This window comes from Tamandua tetradactyla, chromosome 11 (genome assembly GCF_023851605.1).
Source record: "Tamandua tetradactyla isolate mTamTet1 chromosome 11, mTamTet1.pri, whole genome shotgun sequence".
In the NCBI taxonomy this organism is placed as follows: domain Eukaryota; kingdom Metazoa; phylum Chordata; class Mammalia; order Pilosa; family Myrmecophagidae; genus Tamandua; species Tamandua tetradactyla.
In genome coordinates this window covers 65,446,850-65,465,526 of record NC_135337.1, presented here as the reverse complement: position 1 = coordinate 65,465,526, position 18,677 = coordinate 65,446,850, and the positions used below count along the sequence as shown (strand labels likewise).

The window sequence follows — 18,677 nt, the reverse complement described above, 5'->3', positions numbered from 1 at the left end:
TAAAATTACTTGAAGAGTTGTTCTGTCTTCTTTAATGCATGGTTTTTCTAAACACCTTATATTTGGTCCTTGTCTCGCTGTGTTAAATGCTCCCTGGGTTTGGGGACAGTGGCCTAATGGCCCAGTGATTTACAGGAGCTGTCACCATCAACCAGTCCCTCCTCGTTGCCCCAGGCGGCGGTGGCATTGCCCAGGCGTTGGGAGGTATTCTGGAAGGACTGGTTTTATCTTAAAACTCTTTACCAATTCTAATGAATGAATTGTTTGGTGCATGTTACTAGAGCCCAGGAAGCTTTAAGGTCTGACATAAAGCTTTTTAAAATGTCTGTGTGTCCAACGTAACAAAACAAACTGCAAAACCCCTAAAGCATCCTTCCTTACAACCAGTCTTTCCGAATGTGAAGGCTTTGAAAAGGAAGAGTGAAGATCAAGTTTGGTGAATGATTGAACAAAAGGCAGTTTCCTCTCTCCCAGAGTCTGGAGGTTCCAGTGTCAGGGCTTTGCTCTCAGCCTCCCCCCAGAACCTGGGCGCCAGGTGGGGCCTTTAATTGCCTTGGGGCAAAGCTGTATGAAATTTCCTCATAAGGTTTTTGATGTTCGCAATTTTTTTTATTGCTCTCTACACTCAGTGCCATTCCGCCAATGAATTAATAAGAAAGTGTTCTTAATTTAAAAAACATGTACCTTATAACTGCTAAGAGGAGTGAGAAGGATATTCCATTTGAAACAAATGAAAGAAGAGGGCGTCTCAACTCTCTATTGGTTCAGAATGGTCTTTGAAACAATAACTCTGTTCATTCTGGTAAGAGACTTATTAAAGTATAAAGTAGTAAAGCTAATATGCTTTGAGGGCTTGCAGTGTGTGCTATAAACATTGAATGGACTGAATAATGAGAGGACTCTATAAGAAAGGTACTAGAAACCCACTTGACACAGGGGCCACTGAAGTGAACATTGTCATGTAACTTGCCCAAGGCCACATGGCAGGACTGCTTCTGATATGGTGTTGCTCATTCATACATGTTGATTTTCTCCCCCTATAGGGCTAAATTATCCACTTAACATTTTTTTATTAAGCATCGTATACATTTAAAAATACATATGATCTCAACTAATTATATTCAATTAGTTTTCAAATGTTTTCCTTACTTCCCTTTGGGTCTTCGTTTATATTTTTTCTTCTTTCAGGAAAAATGTCCTGGGTTGTTACCTCTCATTAGTGCTCCTAAAAAGTGCCTCAAATTAGTTCCTTCAGCATGAGTCAGAATTCCTTGACAATTTTATATTCCCCTCCCCATCTTGCAGCATAGGAGCCAGGACATAATAGTTTTCCAGTTAATATGTTCTGAATTTGAATTTGGGAGACATGGCATAGATTCATAAAGTAGATAGAGAATAATAAAAAAAGATATGTAATAAAATGCTAGATGGAATATAGAAACACAATTTTATAACTATCTGCATTGCAGGATATTAGGAAGTGAGTGGGGAAAATCAATGTTAGCCAAAGCTTCATTGATGAGAATTCCTGAAAAGACTGGATTTGAGTTGAACCTTGAAAATTTTTTGGAAAAGGAAGCGATATATTAAGAATGTTACATACAGCAATAAGGGTATAAGGGAGGAAGAAGTAGTTTAGAAGCAGTGAGGGGACCAGATTTGAGAGAAACGGGCACATTTGAAAATTGAAGAATGGGGGATAATTTTTAGTAGTAGGATATATGTAGGTTATGGAGGGCTGTGAAAGATAGAGGCAAACCTCGGGGCCTTATTGAATTGGCATTGGGTAATCGGTTCGTATTTTTGGATCAAGAACTAGGGAAAATCATCTTAGAATATATCCTAGGAGAATGTTCATTGCACTGGGTGGGAGGAAGGAAGTGGAGACAGTGTGGCTGGGTGCTGACTTAGATTTTGGTCAGAAAGATGCTAATGAGGTTGGAGAGCACAGACTATCCCAATACTTAGAAGACCTAACCCATTAGGCTCTAGAAAGAATTGCTGTTTTTCTACCCTTTATCTATACCCAGCTATTTGTAAAACGTCTGCACTTCATAGACTCTCTCAAGCTCAACAATTGTATATTGAAAAGAAACAGAAAAAAATGGCTAGTGCTCGAAATATTCATATTTCTCTACCTGGAAGTTGATAGAGCATGTTCTCATGTCAACAAGGACATAATTAATTTGATTGAAAGCTTTTAAATAAAGAAATTCCTAGATATCACAGGAAAGTGATACACAGAGCAGTTGCCCTTGAAACATACAAAATCAGAGTTGTGCACCAATACAAACAATATGCCCATTGAGCTATAAAATATTCCTTCATGAACTTATGTGAGAATTTAGAGTTTGTTGGTGGGTATTTGTATGGGATTTATCAGTAATTGTTGGTGAGTATTATAGCCACAGGATTTAAAAAACCAGATTGTTGTCCAGGAATAAAACTGTGCATTAAGGACAGGAGAGTTTGTAGAGTGTGGACGGCAGTTTTCAGCAGACTCAAACCTTGGAACAAATCCTGAGATGAGAAACTCTAGTGAATTCAATAAAATTTAATGCCGCAGACATTGGATAAAAAGGTTCTGAATGAGAATTAAAGAATGAATTTTGTTATTTAGGAAAGAAGACAGTTTTCTATTTTCTTGATCTTTTCATTTGTCATACCTGCTGTATGGTTTTCTATAATATTTTACTAAAAGCTTTTTTAAAAAAGGGAAGTGGTTTAGTTCGTTCAGTATCTTCTCTGTGGATGGGTTAAATGCCTGAAGTATGAGCTGTCTTGGGGCCTCTCCCTCTAATCCCTTGTGATCGGTGGGGAATTCTTAAACTTAGCCATATGAGAACTCTTACCACAGTATAAGATATTTACTTACGTGTCTTCAGCCCAGTAGGGCTTTGTGGTTGAAAAATCTAGACATAAAGAGTCTTTCCTTTGAGAACATTGTATATGCCGAAATATTCGGACTTGTACAAGTAAGCTTACAGAGCTAAGGCAAGGCTTTTTCATGCAGCAGTGTGGACTGGATAAAGCAGCTCGAACATGAGCAGCCTAGGAAAGTAGAAATTAGAAGGGGTCATTAATAAGCTTGTTCAGGACCTGCCAGTGTCCCAATAGAGTCTAATTCCAAGCACATCTTCATTTATACCCATTAAGAGCTAGGCTGTGGTTTCAGCTTCTCAGCTGAGTGTGATATATAGTGATTGCAGTGTTCTAGAAATTTCACAATGTATAAACAAAAAGTCTCAAGGCTAAGTCTCAAGGTAATAAAAATTGAATACAGTGGGTAGAGAGGGGCATGAATAATTACAGTAGGTGGAATTGGAAGTTGGTGGCCGCCCCCTTGGTACCAGCTATAATGGGCAAGTGAACTTCCTTGAGTGTTTCAAACTGGCTGTGGGAAGGAATTTTGAAGGCCATTCACGCTTATTTTAATTTCTAAAAGGTGAGTCTGTCAATTAGTTTTTTGTGTCAAGGGCTTCTCCAGTGACTGGATTGCTCACTTGGCTAAGTCAAATAATGAACTCATGTGACATACATGTGCTAAAATGTACTGTGATTTCTGCCTGCAGGCACCACATTGGATACTTCTTTGCCATTCATATGCTTAGGCAATTTTGTCAAATATAGATGAAATGAAAGAGTATTTGGTTTCAGAGATTCAGTAATTTATTTGCTTATTATTTACAACTCATCTCTAAGGAGAAGAAATTTAAAGTGACAGCTGTTAAAAAGATTAATTCAAGTTACTTAATGGTACAGCTTTCCTCCTTTAATTATTTTTATAAAATTAAATGCTTTATTAAATTCCCAGGAGTTAAAGTTATTTGTGTAACTTTATTCTGCCTACAGCTTTGAAAGATTGCTCACTGGAGCGAAACATCTATGTTACTTCCACACAAATCAAATACAGTAAAAATGACATGTGAAATTTCAAGGGTCAAGGGTCAGCTAACTTTTCAGGAATAATATCCCCCCTTAAGTGAGCACTTTTGTGTTTTTATATCTCAGCAATGATTTTGCACTTACTATTTCAATTCTAACTAGCATTACTTTTCGTAGCATTTCAGATGGTTCTACTATCCCCCAATGCATGTTTCTGTCTCATTTTACTTTTTGTAAAATAAAAGAAGAAACCAACTGCACTAGATAACTCAGCACTCTCCTTCCAGGCCTTCATTCTAATTGTTCACTGAGAATGTTTCTCAATCTCCATGTGATGGAACCCTGGTGTTCTTTCAAATGTCATCTAAATGTGATCTCTTCCTCCTTTGAGTCTGTATTAGTTATATTTTTTTACATGACAAATTTCCCCAAAACTTAGTGACTTAAGACACATTAAATGTCCACTGGAAAATTGGGAGCAGTGTAACTGGATGGTTTATGCCAGAGGAAGCGCATGAATTTATAGTCAGGATTTCAAACATCAACTTTAGTCTTCTGTGGACTTGAGTTGGGCTGCAGGCTTTGCTTTGAAGATGGCTAATGTAGGTGACTCCCAAGTTGGTAGGTTGTTGGTGGGAGAACTCATTTTCTTTGCCTTGTGGTCTTCTGCATAAGGGTGCTTGAGGGTCCTCTCAGCATAGCCCTTGGCCTGCCACCGAGCAGGTAATCCATGAGTGAGCATGGTCAGAAGCTGCAGCGTCTTTTTTGAACTGTTTCTAGAAATCCCGCTGTCATTTCTGAAGTATTCTATTGGTTACACAGGTTAGCACATTTCAGTGTGGAAGCGCACTACACAAGTTTACAGATACCTGAGTGTGGAGATCATTAGGTTTACATCTTAGAGGTGGTTACCAGGGAGACGGCAAAATTAACCACATAGCTAAGAAAAGTTAAAATGTTCGCCCCCCAATTGCAATTATTGTTGCCCCTTTCCTACCTAGTCTATTCAGATTTCATTTCCTTCAGACTTAGAATTGCATCCTTTTCCTTACACATTGTGAAGTTTCTAGCACATCACGTTCAGTATATGTCACATCAGTTGAGAAGCTGAAACCACCGCCTTTAGAAACAAAGATGTGCGTGTAAGAAAGAATCAGACAAACTAGGAGACAGGAAAACAAATTTTGGCAGAGAGAGTATGTGAGAGAAAGCAAATGAGAGAGCGAGAGAGAAATCAAATGAGGTAGAGAGCAGATTAAACTACATATTTTACTAGATAAGTTTGAAAACATTGATCCTATTTTGTACATTCTAGAGAAGTCATTTTACAAGAGTTTAAATGCTTTAAATAACTATATATAACATTATTCTACACTGTGCCATCTATGTGAATTGCCTGCCACATTTTTTTTTTTACTAAAATCCCTTGAAAAAATATCTTCCTAGTAATTACAAGTACAGCCTTCATAATTCTCTTTACATAGGATTGAGAACTTTAATTAACCTCTGATTAACTACTCTGCAAACTGGCTCATTGGCATAAAATCATTTTATGGATTGATCAGCTAACATGTATATAAAATGTGAATTGAGGGCACAGAAGAATACAAAGAGGAACAAGAGGTCCATGAGTCGGTCAGCTCCAGCGTCTCCTCCTCAGACATGTCACTTTCTGTTCATCTTTTCATTTCGTTCCTATGACCTCCACAGCCTAAAGCCAGTTTCTTAGTAACTCACATCTAAATCATCAAAATGACCACCAAAGAGTTTTTACTCCTTCGAACTTCTTTCCCTTCAAGCTTTCTTCAGAATTGAATTTATTGAAATATCCCTCCCTTCTCATGCTTAGAAACCTTCATTAAAGCCCATGGCCTAGAATCCTAATGGTAGGTGTGTCTCCTAGAGCCCACCCCTGTCCCTGGGATGAACATGCACTTAACAGCCTCTTTGCCCAATATAGTCTCTCAATCAGCCCAGCTGAATGTTTTTCTGTTTTCTGTACCAAGAATTCCCACCCCATCCGCAACATTCCCCATGTCTTTGTTGCCCAGAAACCACATTCCTCTCCAGTTACCCAGTGTCAGTCCTTCCTCTCCTTTATACATTTAGCTCCAGCTTCCCAGTTGAGCCATCCTAACTCAGTAATAACTCTCCTGCCATATTTTATAGTGACTACATAAGCTTTTTAAAAATCCTTGTTCCACATACTATGTACCCTGACTATGTATGCCCTGTGATTGTGTGTATATGTGTGTGTTGAGTATTTTTCCGACTTGTTAAACCAAACCTAACTATAAGGTGTTCATTCATTCACTCAGTGCTATATTCAATATGTATTTGTAGTCATTAATTCCCTACTTTACTCAAAGTAGATGCTCAAAAGAAACTGAGTAATATATATATATATATATATATGAATGAGAGCAGCTTATTTATAAAACAAAAATACACAAGACTAAAAATTGTGAGCATGCCAATCATTTATTCACTAGTTTGATTAGTAACTGTTGATTGCCTAACTTGTGTGTACTCAACAGATGCCTCAGAATGTAAATTCCTGTGATGAAACATTGCAATATGAAAATATCTAGGCATAAAAAAAAATTACAAAGTACACAAAGAAACAGAAAATAACAGCCCAGGCCAAGGAGACCACTAAAGTATTAGGTCATCCATGTGAAGCACCAGATCTGGGACATTCCAGTAAGACTTTAACCAAAAAAAAAAAAAAAGTTCTTTTATGCTCAAAGAAGTAAAGGAAAACATGGTAAAAAAAACAAAAACAAAAAACAAAACCAAAAAACTAAAGGAAATAAAAAAAAAAACAGTTATACACCAAAAGAATTTACATAAAGATAAAGAAGTTATGCAAAGGAACCAAACAGATCTGAAGGCCACAGTAATAGAAATGAAAAAATTCCCTATAGAGGTTCAACAGCAGATTGGATGTGGCAGAAGAAAGAACCAGATAACTTGAAGATAAGATAATTGAAATCATTCAGCCTGTGAAATAGAAAGGAGAAAGAATGAAGAAAGGTGAGCAGAATCTGAGGAACCCAAGGGACACCATCAAACTTGCCAATGTTTGGCTTGCAGGAGTCCGAGAAGGAGAAGAAAGAGAGAAAGGGTATTCTTTCATTTGACAGAGAGGATAATCAAATAAATAATGGCTGAAAACTCCCCAAATTTAACGAAAGACATGAATATACACATCCAAGAACTCAGTGAACTGCAAATGGGATAAACACAACTAGAACAAGGCCGTGACATATTATAATGAAACTCTATGAAACCAAAGATAAAGAGAAAATTCTAGAAGCTGCAAGATTGTGGCAACATGTCACGTACAGGGGGCTGCGGGAGTCACAGAGTGAATAAGGTGTCTGTGTGTGCTTGTGCACGTGTAAGAGTCTTACCCTTGTTCTCTTCAGTGAGAATATTATTAAAAAGCAGAAGATTGAAAGGTCAGGGCACAGTCAATGGCTATATGAGTAATCCCTTGGAAATGGAAAGAAATTCCCTGAAAGGACTTCAGTATGTTCAGAGATAGGACATGAAGAGCAGGGGGAAAAAATACAACTTTTAGGGTCACTCTTCCTCAGATAAATTTCACCATAGTCCTATAGATGTGTGGCATGGCAATTCCAATATTTTTTTCATTTTATTTTATATGAACTATTGCCTGACATAAATGGACAAACAGAACTTTGAAAATCGTTTAATTAGTAAGGAATATCGACTACTAATATTTAATATCAGCTTTTCTGGAAAAAGTGCTTTTGAAGAGGTATTACAACTTAATGTATGGATAAGGAACAGATTTATTTTTTATTTTTTTATGATTACACTGGGAATATGCTTAACTAAAAAGACTCTATTAACTTTCTAACCAATAAAATTGCCTTGGGGCTGATCTCAAATTAATGTTTGATTTGTTTCCTTTTGATATAAACTTGTATAGATCACTTGCTAGTATAAGTGCCTGGTTCTTCAGGAGTCTATGAAGTATTTTAAGTGAATCTGCATTTTTTGAGAACCTGTGCATATAAATCTATTAGTTATCACCCAACCATAATTTGAGAATTTTAAGGCATATTGGGATAGGGGTGGCCCAGTAGATAAAATCTTGAAGTAGAGGATTTCCTGCTAGGTTATGTTTCATTTCTAAGTTTCAATCTTTTATTTGCCAGTGAAATGTGAGTGGACATTCAACTTACCTACCGTGGTATAATAATAATTTTTCTTTTAACTTTGAGGAAGTTCATATCCTATATATTGCTACAACTAAATTCAAGGTCTATTCATTTAAAACCTTACATTGCCTAATATTATGGAATATACATGTAGAATGGATACAGTACCTACATTCCAGGACACCGCCGTCTATGAGAGGGGGGAACAGATGAATGATATGGTGTAACAATGGAGTATGTTAAATGGACAGCTGAATCGGGTGATTCATAGATTAATTGGGAATCATGAGTCAGGTAAGACTTTCAGAGAGAGTTCACATCTGACTTTTGCTCTAATGCAAATGATTGGTAAATATTTAACATAAAGGAAAAATAAGATTTGGAAAATCTTGGAGCACTTCCAATTTTAGAGTATATGTTGGTATATATGAGCTCAGTGCTTAGCAGTGCATGTCCTTCTCCAGAGAAAGCCCTAAGCAACCTGGCAGGGTTACAGTGAGTGCTCTAAAGCACACATTGCCTTTCCACCCTTAGAAGTACCAGAGGAAGTATCTTTCTTTCTCTTCACAGGAGCCCTGTCCTGGTTTTCCAGTGCAACTCTCGCCACGTGATTTGTTTGGACTGCTTCCACTTATACTGTGTGACAAGACTCAATGATAGGCAGTTTGTCCATGACCCTGAGCTTGGCTACTCCCTTCCTTGTGTGGGTAAGTCCAACACTTCTTCCTCATTTCTATTGCTCATTAACAGCAGAAGAACTATTGATGTAAAACTGATTTTGATATACCTAATCCCTAGTAAAGGGGTTGAAAATGCAAATACCTATTTTATCAGACTTGGGCAAGAAGCAATAATGTTTGGGTCACAAAAGATATAAAACACTGAGAAATGGAGGGACCTGTACGGAACTGGTAAATACATAACTTACATAAAGGCATTGAAAATGAAAATGAATCTTAAAATATTATTCAACGAAGGTTCAGTATATATGTCTGTGAGTCAGATTGCACCCTGCAAGCTATAGATTTGTTCCCCTGGCTCTAGAGCAGTATCATCCCCATTTTAAAAATTAAACACACTGCTCATTAAAAACTTTTAACACCAGCCCCATATATGTGAAAAACATAAGTCAAAAGGAAATCAAAGAAGAATAAGGCAAAACAGAAATCTTTAATATTGTAAATTTAAAAATATCTTTTACCATTACAAAACACCCTTTACTTGCACTACACTATCATTATTACGCATATATTTTAATGTTTACAATGTGACTATTACATGCTTCATTGATTTTGAAAATTGTGGTCTGAAACCATGTGATCTAATGGTCTGGTTTTAAGTTTGATTTATTTCAATACTTAGTTTAATGTCTATCATAACTGAAATATATGCTTCAAAATTATGCAAAGATCCAAATTGAAGAAGATAATGGAATTGATGATATTTTAAATTATGATCATCGGTTTTCAGTTCTATCTACCAACAATGCAAAATCTTTTTTTTTAATTAACTATATGTAATTTATGTGTCAATATATTTTGAAGGAAAACTCACTGAAAGGTATTGGTGTTTGCATGTTTAACGTAAGGGTTCAAAACCCAGTGGAACATTCATTGAGAAGATTTCTATGCACTTTGGAAAATTCCTTTTCTAATGTTTTTAATTTAATAATGCTGTATTGGCAAATTTTCTTCTTTTCCCCTACCATATAATGATGGAAACATTTGTAAAAATATTCATTTTTAAAATCTCTTCCTACTCGATGTAATTTTTGAAACATCAGTTAATCTCTTTACTCATCTTTTTTTCACCTTTTTCATAATAGAAAATATCAAAGATATACAAAATTGAAGAAAAACAGTGCAATGAATCCCTCGTTACTCAATATCCATGCTTTCTGGTATAAAAAAATACCCCAGGCTTTTCTTGTAATTTTTTACCCAGTATTCCAGAATCAGACTTTTATCTTGGGTGTCCTGATTCCTTTTGATAGGAAATGATATTTACAAGTCACAATCTTGGTACATAGTGTGCTTGTTACTAGGTGGGTTACTCTTTCTAGGCCTTATCTGTATATGTCTCTCTCTATATATATACCCATAAATTACACTATTGGCTGCTCTGACATTTCCTGCTGAAATTCAGGATTATGGTTGTTTTTTGTTTTTTACTTAAGGTCATTAGTCTTAATCTATTATTGCTTTTCGCCTTCACAAAAGTCCTGTTGCTAATTTATATCAACATAATTACTCATTTGCCTTTTCTCCTAACATACCCACAATTGTTTCAGTTTTACAATACTAACACCATCAGCAATATATGATAACTGAAGGCAGTGTTTAGATTCTTTGAAGTTTGTTTTGTCATTAGTGTATGTCCATACAAAAATAAAGCATCATGCACATCACTGTATGGTTATGCCACCATTGACATACATATTTTCATGGTTAATATTTTTATTTTTTAATTGCTTTTAAAGTTCATTTGATCTTTATAATTATGCAACATGTTTACATGATTGCAAACTCAAAAATATGAAAACATGCTACATTCAAAGAATTATAGCTTCTGTCCCGTTTTTCTTTAATCTCTTTTCTCAGACGTATATGTATGTAGATACAGATTTGTGTCACTGCTAATACAAGGTAAAATATCAAGTACATGTTTCCCTACCTGGTTTTTGTTCAATCTACATTATCTATTATATTCTGGAGATGACTCCATATTAATATAAAGAGATTTTCTCCTTTTTTCCTTAATAAAACATCACTGAGTTCCATTGTGTGAATATATCTTATTTTCTTCATATTAAATATCACTTCATTTTATTTTCTTAGTGTTAATATTACAACAGATAGACTTGTGTGCACTCAAATTTTCATATTTGGTCTGAGTGTCATGGCAACAAATCCCCAGTACAGTTGTTTGTCAAAGGGAAAATTGATATTTAATTTTCCTGTTTCCAAATCTTACCCCATTTATTGTGTCACTTAATTCCCACCAGTATATAAGAGAAGCAGGTTCTTGAAAGCCTTACCAATAGAGTAAATGAAAACCCTTTGGATTTTTTCCAATCTTATAGTTGTTAAATGACAATTCCCATGTAACTTATTTATTTTCTTTTTTTTTTTTGGAACAGTATTGCAACATTGAGAATCTTATTAAGATCCTTTTGCATTTCTTTTCCTCAATCTTTTTTTCATGGGCAGGCACTGGGACTCGAACCAGGGTCTCTGGCATGCTGCTGAGCCACCGTGGCCCGCCCTCCTCAATCATTTTTAAAACATCAAGTTTTCTTAAGGCAGAGGTTAAGTAAAATAATTTTTTTCAAAAATCTTTTATACTTAGCCCAATATTGACAGCTAACACTAACAATAACAGGAAAGATTAGCAAAAATAGAACACTTATGTTTTTGAAAGGAATGTATGTAAATTAGCTTTAATTTTGAGAATTCTTTGACATGGGAGAATAATCTCTGTGAGAAACCACTTGCATGGTCAGCCTCCATCTCATTAAAATGCATTATATGAATTGTTCTGTATTTTAATTGACCTTTAAATATCTTTTTTTTTCTTTTTGTTTTATTTTTAAATTAACTGTGTCAATGATATTTTTAGATCTCTATGCATTCTTGGGTTCAACGTCTTTATTTTAGCAGTTGGGTGGGGCAGGGAATGAAAAAACTCTAAATATTCTTTGAGGTTTTTGTTTGAAATCCTAACTATTTCTTTTTAAAGCAGCCTTCTTTTTACTGGTTATTCAAACCTATTACTCCCTAGAAATTTGCTTTTATTTTTTAAAATGCTGCTTACTATTGAGAATTGATCTTTTGTAATGCATAAAAATAAAAAGAAGCACAAAGCTGCATCTTTGCCTATTTCATTGCTAAAAGAGAACCTGGCAAGTAACCACAACTGTGTATAATTCCCCTGTACAGCAAACTATGGCCATTACAGAATTCATTCTAATACTGTTTTTTTCGTATCAATGATCTTTTTAAATTCAGCTCTATAGTAGTTACTCATAATGAAGCAGTTTAGTTTGTCACAATATTGTTTATCATATATTATTATGAAACTGTCAGTGCCCCCAAAGTGTGTGATAAGAGGCTTTCAAATGTTAGAGTTTTCTTTATTTTGTAAAGACTAATCTATATTATCTTTAATCATTGCTAAAAAAGAAAATAGAGATATTTTCTCTATTTATGACTCTTCATTATTCTCTATTTCTCTTCATTTATTACTTGTTTAGTTTTTCAATTTGTTGCTAATAGCAGTGGCTTCACTATGTCATCAGCTGATTTCTCAATACCTAGAGTGTACTCAGGGGAGTTCCACTGTTAGGATAATGGTCCCTCTTTTTGCTTGTGTCTACATTGTTAGTACTACCTTTAATTAATGGTTGCTTTGCAGGAATGTCCTTAAGCCATTTGTCTGGTTTAACAGAGTTAGTTCAGTTGAGATGAGATAGTACACCCATATTCCTTTAGACAGACACAGGTCATCTCCAACTTGCTAAGAGTGAACCCACAGGGAGAGCACTCCTCTCTAATAGTCTGCGCTTTTCAGCTCCCATGTTCTGCTGAGGATACTTCTGCAGTGTGCTTCTTTTGAATCTGATAGAATGACCCTGAGAAGGTACTGGTAATTATCACTCTGTACATTAAGTCTTAGTGAAGATTGATTTTTTTCTGTATTTTACATAAGACATTTGTCATTCCTAATATGTCCCCTATTAACCCGTGAATCATATTATTGCACATTTTTTGAGGTGTGCACAGAGCATCAAGAAACCAAGAAACCTAGCTTAAATCTTGGGTCTGAGGCAGTAACTTTTTTGAATGGAGAGTTACTTCACATATATATTCCTCTGTTTCATCTGAGATAAAATGGAGATAATACAGTAGCACATATTTCATAAATTTTCATGCAGGTTATTTAAAATAATACCACATAAAGTACTTTCATGTTTAAATGTTGGTGATTGTAAGCACAGAAAAAATATTTGTTCTTGTTATTTTGGTTGTTATTAAAGCATATATCTGCCTAAGCCTTACATATATTGTGTGTATATATGCGTAAATATGTATATTCATAGAGAAATTTATATTTATAAATTCTTTAACCATAGGTCGGGTGTTTCCTAAAACTTAATACATAAATCATCCAGTATTTAAACATTCATCACGTGTCCATCCATCTGGCCATTTGTCTCCTTGGTTTGGTAGACTTTGCTTTGTTTCAAGGTACTAGAACAAGAACATATAAAATAAAATAGTCATAGTTACAGAAACAGAGAATCAAAGCATATCAAATTATAAACTGAAAAAGTACACTATTGGGAAGAAGAGTTTTTTGAACCCGTATTGTTTTCATGGCTGTCTTCTCCCATGGTGGAGTAATTCAAAGATCATATCAGTGTCTAGGAATCTTAAAATTCAGTTGGAGAGGCAGGAAGCAGAAGACAATTTAACTAAATAAAACAATATTAATGGCTAATCCTAGTAAGGGAGTAACAGTATATAGGAAGCACAGCTTCATGGGTTGCCATGGGGAGACTTCAGATCCTCCTGCCAGATTCTTTGTTTAACTAGAACAGAGTAGGCAGGTTGGTCATCTCATTCCAGCAGAATGTCTTGAAGGTCATTGACCAACCTCAGTAGTCACACATGTGTAACATGATGGAACCTCCAGGACCAGACACTCGTGTTGCTTTGAGTTTTGGAAGTTGTGTTGCGTCCTTGTCTATTTCTCTTAAATGGTGTCTTTTTGTCATCCTTCTACCATCACAGTTTAAAATGCCTAGCCAAAGTGTTTCAGACTCCTGAGGCAACTAACAGCTGTTTTTATTACAATTCTTCCAAGAAAATTAAAGCAAGATCTGTTTACATTATCAAGGGATGTTTTTCTCATTAAACCCATTGATTCCTTTTAATGACAAGGTTCATGTGTAACAAGGTATTGGAATCCACAGCTTGAATGCATTCATTGGTATTTTTGATGTAAAGGATTTGAAGGAGCTTGTAAATGGGGGAGATTGGTGGTAAACCTGTTCTTGAAAATTTCTTTGTTTAGGTCTACTTTCATTTAGGTCAAGGGACTTTTTGATGCTCCTGAGCTAGAATGAATTATCCAAGTAAGATGGTGCAATTAGTATTCAAAAGTAATATGAAGGGCGGGCCATGGTGGCTCAGCAGGCAGAGTTCTCGCCTGCCATGCTGGAGACCTAGGTTTGATTCCCGGTGCCTGCCCATGCAAAAAAAATAAATTAATAAATAAGTAATATAAAGTAGATATCTGTAATGTACACAATACTCTTTTAGACTTCTCTGCCATATTTGTGGTATGAAACCCTCACCTCCCACCCCCAATCCATACAAATCAATCCTCTCCATGAATAGCATTATTTAATGTCTTTGTAGCCTGAGAATTATTGTCTGAATACTGACATTATGAAAAAAAGATTTTTAACTGAGAGGATTTTTCTGAGTCTATTAACTATCAATCAAAAAATAGAGACTATAAGTAGAAATCACAAACAATTTTCCAAACTATGTTGGTACTACAGAAGCAACAAAAGAGCTGGATATAACATTTCTCTCTACTGCTAATGACCTACATACCTAATATTTTTCTCATAGTATTTATATAAATCCATCACTTCTATGTATGTCTAATCAATAGTAAACAGCAAGAGGAATTCTTAAGCTTATTTTATAGATGAAGGAAACAACGCTCGATGGGATAAGAGCTAGGTAGAGTTGAGATTATTAACAGATATTGTTGATCCTGAAAGTCAGTGTTCTCTCCACTCCACCACCCCATTTCTCAACTCTAGCTGCACATCTGCGTCCCAGCGTGGCTTTTAAAAAACCCCATGCCCTGTCTGTGCTGCACACCAGTTGTCAGAATCTCTTTGGTTGGGACACGAGGGCGTGTTAAATTCCCCCTTTCAAAATGAGAACTGCCTCAAGGCTGAGAACTGCTGCTGGGGTGCGCATTCTGTAGGCAATAACATACTATAAATGGGAGATTCTATCACTAACAAGTGTGACCGTACCCCTCAACCCTCATCTCCCTTGTCTGTGGGTGACACGAGTTGTAACCAGAGCAGCTTTCTCATTAGATGTTCAGTTCCATATAAGATTGATAAATACAGCCAAAACAACCTATTTCTGGCAAATCTGACAGCCCTTGCATAAAGGAATGGACTTCAGAAAAAAACTTCAGATTTTTTTTCTGCAGTATTTAATGTCTTTTTGCTGCAATCTGCTTTTATTAGATTTTATTCAGACTAGGAATTATTTTGAAATGCCAAATCTTCCTCTGTACTTGCTCTTAAAACTGAGTTGCTCCTATACAACTTGGTGGAGCCTTATTGACCTATGAGATTTATTTTAGTGTGTGGCCTTAGAGTTCAGACTTTGATGAAGGCAATGCAAAATACTTTTGCTGCCAGTCTGTTATGAGCCCTGATTGCACAGATTCCCTGCAGCCTCGGGGGTGTGGGGGAGCACTGCCTGCTTTCCCCATGGCATGCCACCGGTCTTGTCACAGGTGCCATTTAACTGCACCCACTGCTCTGTTCTTTAGTGCTTTGGGTGTGTGTGTGTGAGAGAGAGAGAGAGATTCCAACTCTGGGTACTTTACCTGTAATTACAGTTTTCCTATAGCTTAGAATGAAATTTCCTTTACATCCAGTGTGTTAGCAACTACACCATATCACTGTTCTCAGCATCCTTGTCAGCAATATTAGAGCACAAGGAAGATAGTTCAGGTTCTTTTGAGAAACTCCTAGAGAGTCAAGAAGACTGGTTTCCACCAAAACAAAAAGATCTGATACAAATTAGTCTTTTACTTTAGGGTCTTGTTCTCCCAAATATACATAAATCATCAAGTCAACATAATCTCTGAAAATGCAGTGGGAAACTAGGGAAGTATTTTAAAAGATAAATCATCAAAAATGATATGCATTTGGTAGGTACACATATTAACAGTTCAGGAGAGTTATCAAAGAATTGCTAATTTAAAAAATAAAGAGTAATGTGGCCACATATTTAAAATAGCTCATATAAATTCATATATTTCTCAGAATCACTTTGGCAATACATATAAGCTTTAAAAGTACTAGCAAACTTTGGCCTACAAGGCTATGCACAAAAATATTTCAGTGTGTTTATTTGTCTGTCTCTTTGAAATATGCAGCTCATTCTCCTCCTAACTCCTGGTTCATTTAAATAATTGTAATATCCACCAAAAAACTAGCAAGCCAGGATTTAAACCTCACTTGTTTACCATTAAATGTGGTATTCTTTCTACCTAAAAAGTAACTCATATTAAGTCAAACTTCCTTATTTTTGTGGTTAATGCTTAGCTCCTTTGTATTTTAAATTTTGCGTAGTTTAACAACTTAAACATTTTCTCTTTGATTTGGATGTATGAGGTAGTGTATAGCCAGGGCAGTAGCCTAACGTCTGTAACCAAAGCTGCAGTGAAATCACAAATGCTGAATGAGATTCAGATTTGCTCCCCACTCATGGCATGATCTCTTTGGGGTTGGCAGTTTGAGCGGGCTGTGCTGTGCTGCGGCAGTCAGGGGCCAGAATTCCAGCCTCTGGTGGCTTTTCATCCCCCAGCCTCAGAGTTCCCCCTGGACCCTCTGCACCTGCCAGAGAAAGAGCAAGAGCCTGGAGGACTAAGCTGGAGATTTTTTAGAAACCAAGCTTGGCTACGGGACGCATCACTTCTTCCCACATTCCTTGTTGTAGAACTCAGTCTTATGAACCCACCTAGCTCCTCAGAGTGATGGGCATAAGGTGGAAAGTAGGGCCTGGCTGGATGCCCAGGGAGGAAAGCCAACAAGCTTGCACACAGATAACAGGCTCTAACACTGGACAAGAGGAGGGCAAACATGGAAGATCTTTTGGGTGGCATTTTAGCTTCCCTCTTCCTGCATAAAACAGGAACAGTACTCCGTCAAGGACCTTCTTTATCAAGACTGTCTGGGACAGGGACAGGGACCAGGAAAAGAGCTAGAGGGCAGAATTGACTTGCTCAGGAACTTACTCTAGTTTGACCAACCAGGCATTGCTGGCATGGTCATCTCTGTGGCATTGGAGATGCTTGCCTACAGAATCCTACTCCCTAGAAGACAGTGCAATTTCATATTTGTTTAATGAATGCATGAATCCTTAGTGAATTACAAATAGAGTGATTGTTTGAGCCTGTTTGAAGTAGCACCAGTTGCATTGTTTCCTTCATCTCTCCAAGGCTCCCCATGTCCAAAGCCAATGCCATCCTTCACTCTTAAAACTCTTGCTTGCTTGCGTTCTGTGTTCCTTTCTCCTTTCCAAACTGGCTTTTATGTCTTTTTCCAGCATCTGTTTAGTGCTTTAAAATAAAATATATATTTTTTAAAAACTATAGAAGCAAGGTGAAAATCTTCCAAATAGCTAGCAGAGATAGCAAAAATAATTTCTTCCCACCTCCTTCTGCTCCAAACTCTTAAAAGAGTATTCTACCTTTGCTTGGTTAAAGTAAAAGCAAACCACTTTTTTGGGGGCAGGGGGTGCATGGTTCAGGAATCGAACCCAGGTCTCCCGCATGAAAGCTGAGCATTCTACCACTGACAAACCACTTTTTAAGTACAATCTTATTTCTTATCCAAAGAAATCTAGCAAGAGGCCTGTAAGTGCTTAAGATAGTTACAAGAAATGTTTTAAGTAGCTCTCTGTAGGATTTCTCCTCTCTCTCTCATACATACATACATACACACTCATAAATAAATATATTTATACACTGTCCTTACTAGTAGTCAACACAATTTTCAAGTTATTATCATCTCCATTATCGGAATAGAGGAGGTTTCCTGAAGCTTGAGGAATTATAACAGCACTCAATGGAATAATAATTCACCTATAAGAACATCATTTTAAATGATTTGATATATCCCTATACTTATTATGAAACATATCATGCACACACAACAGTAGTTAAAACATATTTGTATGATTTGAAGAAAACCTTTGTGAACATGACCCAGATCGATATATAAACGTATGTATCCAATAATCCCAAAAGCTCTCAAATTGACCCCTCAGCCCCCCAAGACGTATTTACTATCCTGCTGCGATAAACGTTGCATTGATTCTTTTCATGGTTTCACCACTTATGTATTTGTTTCTCAATAATACAGATATTTGCCTGTTTTTAAGTTTCAAAATTGAAGCATATAAAGAATTTGCAAGATTTCCTTCACCAGAAGCATCAAAATCCCATTTATAATAACTCTAGTCACACAGTTCTGAATACATGTGCAAATTATTCTAACCTTCAGCATTTTCATTCTTCTTTTTTATTATATGTATTTTGTTCATTACGCTAGATAAATGCCATGTTGATATTCAACTTCATCTCAGTTCCTCCTGAGTATGAGATCGAGTTTTTATATTCTCTTTCCCATCAGGTAAATTTTAAGCCCAAAATAAGTGATATGAGAGCAAACTATAGTAATTGCTATAAGGTGGGACTTGGATGAGAAAATCAGTTTTTATCACAGCTGGTTTAGCACAGCTGGTTAAGAATTAGCGTCCTGTGTCT

General features: G+C 36.2%; 1 protein-coding gene across 5 annotated transcripts in view; it reads left to right on the top strand.

Moving 5' to 3' along the window:
- PRKN (parkin RBR E3 ubiquitin protein ligase) overlaps positions 1–18,677 on the top strand; it is a 1,515,422-nt gene that overhangs the window by 980,067 nt on the left and 516,678 nt on the right. For all 5 annotated transcript variants that reach the window (XM_077120792.1, XM_077120791.1, XM_077120789.1 and 2 more), the window contains one exon: positions 8,649–8,785. In XM_077120792.1, the coding sequence (XP_076976907.1) occupies positions 8,649–8,785 (137 nt within the window). The remainder of the gene's footprint in view (positions 1–8,648; positions 8,786–18,677) is intronic.